The sequence below is a fragment of the Saccostrea echinata genome, unplaced genomic scaffold (genome assembly GCF_033153115.1).
Source record: "Saccostrea echinata isolate AGI-Se365-2 ecotype Australia unplaced genomic scaffold, CSIRO_AGI_Sech_v1 ptg000054l, whole genome shotgun sequence".
NCBI lineage: Eukaryota > Metazoa > Mollusca > Bivalvia > Ostreida > Ostreidae > Saccostrea > Saccostrea echinata.
The window spans coordinates 62,698,309-62,706,357 of record NW_026889803.1 but is presented as its reverse complement, the minus strand read 5'-3'; the positions used below and the strand labels follow the sequence as shown (position 1 = coordinate 62,706,357).

The 8,049-nt window shown below is 35.1% G+C and overlaps 1 protein-coding gene across 1 annotated transcript; it reads right to left on the bottom strand.

Annotated features, from left to right (window-relative positions):
* Window positions 1-1,416: 1,416 nt before the first annotated feature.
* Window positions 1,417-7,028, bottom strand: LOC133172207 (MAM and LDL-receptor class A domain-containing protein 1-like). The gene is made up of 7 exons (XM_061307053.1): window positions 6,907-7,028; window positions 4,931-5,053; window positions 4,581-4,825; window positions 4,152-4,260; window positions 3,708-3,824; window positions 3,008-3,104; window positions 1,417-1,900 (listed from the first exon to the last, which is right to left on the bottom strand). The coding sequence occupies exons 1-7, from the start codon at window positions 6,965-6,967 to the stop codon at window positions 1,573-1,575; spliced, it is 1,080 nt and encodes a 359-aa protein (XP_061163037.1). The 5' UTR covers window positions 6,968-7,028; the 3' UTR covers window positions 1,417-1,572.
* Between the last annotated feature and the right edge of the window lie 1,021 nt (window positions 7,029-8,049).

The following is an 8,049-nucleotide window of genomic DNA, read 5'->3' as shown; positions in this document are numbered from 1 at the left end:
GAGTTCCTTTTTATTGAAGAAGCAGTTGTCTATGATATCAAAGAGTCTAGATTTTGATTTATCGTGAGGAATTGTATAAAGTGTAGAAAAGTCATACTTTTCGATGTTAAAGACTTTTGGAAAAAAAAAGAAATGGTGATTTTAAAGTTTCTAAATGGTTTCTGAAGATCCACATCTGATTTACACCACTTCTAGAATAAGCTGTAGCAAAATACGTCTGACATTTCTCTTTCGCAGCAACCGTCACGGTAGCTCAGTCGGTAGAGCGCTCGCTCCGTGATCGGAAGGTCGTGTGTTCGAATCACGGCCGCGACTGACCTAAGTCGATAAAAAATAGGAAGCAACTGTTCCTTCGCCAAGCGCTCGGCACTTTGAAGTGAAAGTTTCGGGTCGGCCCCGTGTCACGACAGGTGTTGGCACGATAAAGGACCCTCGCTGTTTAATGGCCCTAAGTGCCGAGTAAAGGTCTTTTGCAGCCCTTCATCGGTATATGATGAGGTTTCTATATGAGTGAAAAATTCTCAAAAAACAAAAAAGCAACGTACCAGTAATGAAGATTCAATCCTTTACAGTTTACAGCAGTTAATATTTTTGTCAGGAGTAAAGATAAGGGCTTGGTAGAGCATTTGCTGGACCAAGCAATGCACTGAATGTAATGAGAGAAATGTAATGAAAATGATGAATGTAATGAAATGTACCGAAAGAATTTTTTTCTGAAATAGAAATGGGCATTTTTCCCCCATTTGTTATTACAGGGCTATGCACGGTACATGTACTGAACAGTGCTTTGGCTGATTGCATTACCCATGTACCTTGCCAACGAGTTAGCTGTTTTCATGTTATTTAGGAGAATACAGATCACTCATGGTCAATGTGGTAGGTGGTGCTGTCTTATAAGACAGCTGCATTTTCATCTGTCTTTCTGGCATTTTTGTACTAGCAATAAATATATCTTACTGCTTAAAATTGTGTATAATGAAAGAATTATTATACAGACTGAAAATTAAAACAAAACCCTTTCCGTAAACAGATAACAATAAATATACTCTATAAACTGATCGAGTTAAATGGTCGTACTATTGCAGTCTTTTGAATTTTGTTCAGTTATGAATACAGAGAGTTAGTACGAAAGTGTAGAAAAATCTTATGACAGAGACATAAATACTTCTTATAGCAGATGTTGTGAATACACATAAAGACACACATTACCGTCTCAAGCTACGGTCCGGAGTCCGCGGGTAGCTCTCTCCTAACATGGCTGTTTGATTACATATCGTATCGTTATCTTGAATAATTACGCTTAGAACTAAGGTGTGACGTCACCTGAAACCACTGAAAATAGTTTTCATCGCAATTGAAGTCGACAATAAACAAGTTTATGAGTGAATTAACTTGATTTATTGAAATATACCGGTACTTGTAATACAATTCATGTACATGCACGAAAATGCTTTTCTACACGAAATATGGAAATGACGAACAGTATTCAAGCTCATAAGGCCATTCCAACGATACAATATTTGGAAATGTAAATACTCCTTTTCATTCATAACCAAAAAAATAATCATTTCACTATATAGGTTCCACATAGTCATTTTCGGTATTTTTATATTTAATAGATTGATTGGTAGGTTGAACTCCATTATGTAGGCCATCAGGTGTGTTCTGTTGTCCGTCTGCTATAATGTCTAGGTACATATTGTTTGATTCAACATTATTTGAATCTACATTGTCAGGACTTATTTCCAGATAAAGGTCTACGTCTTCAGGATAGACGTATTCTGCGTCTTCTGCAGACTGATTGGTTGGATTTTGATCGTATCTGTTGGTCATTCTACCAGTTATTCGTCCGATTCCGACTTGTGTTTCGAGGTGTGGAATCGATGGCGTAGACTTAGAACTGCATACATGTAGAAAGTAAGAATGATTATGAAATATTGTATTAGAAAGTGCTACAATATTGTATTAGAATGTGTTACAATATTTTATTATATGATAAAATAATTTCTTCCAAGTGAATGTAAGGATTTATTTTCTCTACATTGGTCTAAAAATAGATCGGAAAATTCCAAATTGATACAAATAGTTTGGAAAAGCTGTTTTACTTGCTACCGACTTCCACTCATGCAGGTTAACATTAGGAAATATATAATTTGGGGTGGAGGTTGGGAGTGCAGAGACCCCCCCCCCCCCCCCTTTCAAAAAAAAATTCTGAACATGAATTTTTACTTTTAATTTAGACGAAAAATATTCTTTGAAAGGCTGGTCCCCAACTAATGGACCAAAATCCCCCACCCCTAACCGAACCCTAAAACAAAATTTGAAGTTAGAAGAATACTCTTTTCCTGGGGGCTTATCAAAGATTTTTTCAGTTGTCATTTTCCCCTGATAATGCTCCTCCCCTTTCAAAATCTATCATATGAAAAAAAAAACTTTCTTTTTTTTCATAGCAACTAAAGTAGATTTTGAAAAATCCAAATTAATATGACTGGTAATGTTTATTTAACCCTGCTTCTCTCATTGCATTTGGCTAGGACTTCAGCAAATGTAAACAAGTAAGATGACATGAGCTTCTTAATAAATTGGTATCATTTAATCATTGAATCATATAATAAAACAATCACTGCTGTTTTTTCAGTCAATACAATGATTTAGCCACCTTCGAAGTACAATATTCACCTCGCCCTTTGGGCTCGATGAATATTGTACTCCCTAGGTGGTTAAATCTTCGTATTGATCTCAAAAACAGCAATAACTGCATAATATTAGAATGTGTTACAATATTGTAGCATTTGACAGATATCTTGGTGGTCGTCACAATTTGACTTATATCCAATGATTTTCTCCAAAATACCAATTTACCGAATACTGAATAAAGTATTTCAATATTGCCTTTCCCTCTCTCTACCAGTAAACTATAAAATACCAGTATAATTCCTTTTAAAGAAAATACGTTTGATATTTGCAAGTTTGTAAAAAAGAGAACTATTAAGAAACGATAAATTACCTCCTTTTTTGATGCGCCTGGAAAACGCAGACTCCAATTAGAATAAATGATACTAGTAAAACTGCCGCGGGAATTCCAACCAAGTACGGAATATTGTCTGAAACGATAATGTTAGACTCGGTAATACCATAAAAAAAATCAGCAATTGGACACTTTCAAACTTGTGCGTTGGTTATCAGATTTTTTGAAAATTAGCGTAAACTATAAAGGATAAATATATTTTCTCATTTGCATATCATGGAGAACATTCTTAAAAAATCTTTAAGAGCAGATTCGGATCGGGTAATGGGATAAATTGAAACCTACATATGTATACCCCAAATTACTTCTGGGTTAAATCCCATGGAGTGATTGTGTGGGTGGGTAGATGGGTGGGGGATTAACATCTATTTAAGCTCCTGTGTTATTGTATTTTTTTCATTCACAGCGAAAAGAAAGTCTCAAATGTATTTAATGAGGTCCTGGGATTCGTTCTTTTTTGCAGTTTTCAAGGCATATAATGCATCTTTTACTTATACACTTTGGTTAAACTGTTGTGAAAAAGATTTTTCAATTTAAGCATCTACAAGTTCCTAAGATTTGTGCTATTTAGAGGAATATACACATGTATGGTAAAGAGTAAATTTCATAAAATTTTGTAAAGGGAGATAGCACCACTTCAAAATCTGCACGTTAAACAATTTAATCTCATTAATATTACCCTCAAACCACGAAGCTGCTGTGACCGTCGACGTTTCAAATTTTAATGAAGTCGTTGATTCAGATGACGATGATGAAGGGGGAGATGTTGTCCTTGGAGTCAAAGATGAATTACAACCTATTTGTACATGTGAATGCAGAGGTTCTACATTGAAATGAATAAAATAGTACGTAGCAAACAGAAGAAAGTCTAGACTTATTACCGAAAATTAACCATTGAATGCTTAAAGGAATTGGTAGTTATAAATACTAATATAATAATTTAATACTAATAACAAAGTTGTAATTTGACTATTTAGACTTACATTTAAGAGAAATTAAATTGAACACTATTGCATGAAGAGAGTAAAAATATGTTCTGTCCCATGAGGACTTTTTTTGGTTGGCATTTGCAATATAAAATTTTAATTATCAGGCAAGGAAAAGTCACGAAAATGTTCATCACCTAGCTGATTACAGAAGTGGCCAGTTGGAGAGACGAGTTTGATATTATCCAGTCCGATGATGTCATATATGTCACTGTCTGTTTTACCTGTTCTACCAAGAAACTGAATCTACAACAGAATCATCATACTGATTGTCAGTTATTCTATATATATGGGTCTGAAATACTTGCTTCCTCAATCAAACGTGTTTTCTTTCTGTTGTCAATGCCTAAAAAGGTAATGTCTATTCATTCACTTCCTTCAAAAGAGTGTCATTTTAATACTTTTCTAGGAAAGAGACGTTTAAATGCATGAAAACAATGGAAAGAAATGAGTTAGGTTGAATAACATGCAAACTTCCATCCCTTTATCCTTAATTTAAATACTAGCAAACTGGTTCATATGTTCCGATTACATACTAATGGAATTGATAAGCAATAAAATCTTACGCTGCTTTTTTCTTTTGAGGTTACATTAACTGCGGCACAATTCCACGTGTCGCCTTGTTGGCTTTCTATTTTCCAAATTACTTCTAGAGAATCTTTCCATTTCACCTGGAGTTTGTCTATATGTGAGCCCTTCATGTGATAATTAAACAACAGACAATACGTTGTTGGTCCTGTAATATTACCGATTTCCAGAGTTGCTATGGTATTATATCCAATCTCTCTTCCGTGCAAATAAATATAAAATCCTGGTATGACATAAAAAATAAAGTGATGTTAATTTTAGTCCCTGTATTGATTACTTCATTTTAAACATGAAAAATAACAAATCTATAGGAAATATTTGCACATACTCCCCGTATAGGCTTTGTCTGGTCCCGTGCCTTGTAGCGGTGATTTATGTTCATATCTTTTCCAGTTCCGGTTTGTCCAGCCACAAAAACCGTCCTCAAAATCACAGCTAGTGTACACATTTCCTAACAAGAGGCCAAATGGCCTTAATGGTCACCTGAGTATAATACAACACTGTAAAGGATCAATAGAAGTATAAAACTGGAGGAAGTGTGAGCGAACTCACAAAATAGTACCCTCGCTGCAATTTTTTTAAAGTGACCATTCAAATTTTGTACATGTGACATCTTCGTCGCAAACCACGGCCAAAATATTCGATCCTCTCCCATTCTGGAGATAGCTATATGCGGACTCCGGACCGTGGCTTGAGACAATGATGTGACATTGAAATAGCCAAAAGGACCTTGGTTAAAACAAATAACACATCATCTTAAGTGACCCTTTAGTGAAATATGGATATACAATGCTTCTCCATTAGAAAATTATTGACCTGTCATGAATTTTACACTATTTATGCCAGTGACCTTGAACTTGCCAAAATGACCTTGCGTCAAGGTTATGACAATCTGGGGTCATAGAATGATTCTGCATTACAAAGTTATAACCTAAACTAGAATTTTTTGCTTTTTCTACCATTGACATTGAACTTGCCGAAATGACATTTAGTCTTGGGTAGAACATCTCAGGTCATGAACAATCATTGTACCAAGCATTAACTTCCAATGATTCCCTGTTACAAAGTTATAGCCTGGATAAGATTACATGGAAAGGTTATTTTCTTCTGTCAATGACCTTGAACTTGCCAAAATGACTTTCTAGCAAGGTAAAGACACACTCTGGGGTCATAAACAAATTCTTTACCAAGTATGAGCTTCAGTGAATCTCTTACAAAGTTATAGCCTTACCAAGAATTTTATGCTTTTTTTACCATTGACCTTGAACTTGCCAAAATGACATTTGGTCATGACACATCTCAGGTCAAGAACAATGTTTGTACAAAGTATCAGCTTCCAGTGATTCTCTATTACAAAGTTATAGCCTGGATATGATTACATGGATAGATGATCATGATCTCTTTCTATCAGTGACCTTAAACTTGCAAAAATGACCTTGCATTAATTTTATGGCACACTCTGGGGTCATAAACAATCTCTGTACAATTTTGGAAGAAGCATCCTTGCTTAACTGTGTTAACTATACACTAATTGTTCGCTTAATAGCCAGGGGTAGAGAAGAAGTTTCCAAAGAAATAATGCACTTTCACTTTAAAATCCATAGTCCCCCTTCTCCCCTAACGCCAGAACCACTGACCCTGGGACCACAAATTTCACGATTTTGGAAGAAGCACTTTTGCTCACCATAACTGTGCACTTATTTTATCTGCTAAATACACAAAAGCAGAGAACATTTTCAAAATGAATGCATTTTCACTGTATAATCAACAGAGTCCCCCACCCTGACACCAGAACCTCTGATCCTGGGCCATAATTTTCATAATTTTTAAGGAGCACCCTTGCTCATCATAACCTTGCAACTAGTTTATCTTCTAAATATACAGAGGGAGAAAAGAATATTTTTTTCAAGAATATTAGCATTTTCATATATAATCATTAGAGACCCACCCTGACTCCAGAACCGATTATCATGGGTCCATGAATCTCACAATTTGGGTAGAGGGCTCAGTGCTTATTACAGGGATCATGAAATTCACAATTTTTGTACCTCTTCAACAATTGATGCTATATGCCAAAATTGGTTGAAATCGGTTCAAGAGAAAAGGCTGAAAATATTAAAAAGATTACGACCAATGCACGACGGACAAAAAATAGATTGCAATACATCACCTGAGTGACTCGGGTGACCTAAAAAGGCTGACGAGTAATCAAGTTAACGCTGCTCTGGTTACATCAAATATAAGATTTTTTTCTTAATCCGAATATCTTATACTTTAAAGAGTTCAAAACTCACAATAACTTACCTTTCGTCGATAGAATTAGAGAAAGAATGTACAACAGTTGAAAATTGCAATCAGTTGTCATAGCGGAGTTTCATTTAAACGAGGAAGTAAAACCCTATTCTGAATTTAAACCATTCTTCACATGTCTTTGAATTATTTGGAAATCATTGAACCGATAATCAACTAACGACTGCTAAGCTTTAAATACCAACTCCTGTGTTTGTGTATTTAAATGACTTTCAACACAGTCAAGCAACTTTACATATGAATGTTAGAAAAAAAACAAAGAAAAAAAAAACACCAAAGAACTTGGAGTGATGATTGGTTGACGTTTTATCAGCAAATTTCATTCATTTTTACATTTTTTCTAAAACGAGAATTTACATTGTAGAGATATTTGGCTTACAATAAAGTCATTTTAATGAAATCTACATAGATTACACTTATAGAAAAGAGGCCCATTGGCCACAACACTCACCTGAGTCAATATGGCCCTGTTGTTCTTCATCATCAGATTTTTTCTATTATATATTCCTATTTTAAACTTTGATTCCAGTTATGACCCAAACCTACCCAAGGTGTCTTTATTTGAACAAACTTGAATCTACACTACCTGAGAATGCTTTCATATTCACATTACTAATCATGGCTTTGCTGTTCTTTGGAAGACTTTTATAAATAAGATCCCACCCTACCTCTGGGGGTCACGATTTGAACAAAATTAAACCTTCACTACCTGAAGATACTTCCATATCAAAACGACTTATTATGGCATTTCTGTTCTTAAGAAGATTTTAAAAGATATTTTCCTTTATATCCCTATATTAAACTTTGAAAGCCTACTGTGGCCCCACCCTACCCCCGGGGTCATGATTTGAAAAAACTTGAATCTGCACTTCTTGAGGATGCTTCCATTTGACTTATCATGTCATTGTTGTTCTTGAGAAGATTTTAAAAGATCTTTCTCTATACATTCCTATATTAAACCTTGATCCCCCATTGTGGCCCCATCCTACCCCACCAAAAGGGGGGGGGGGGGGTAATGATTTGGACAAAGTTGAATCTACATTACCTGAGGATGCTTCCATATTAATATGACTAATCATGGCATTGCTGTTCATAAGAAGATTTTTTTCTTTTATATTCCTATGTAAAACTTTGATC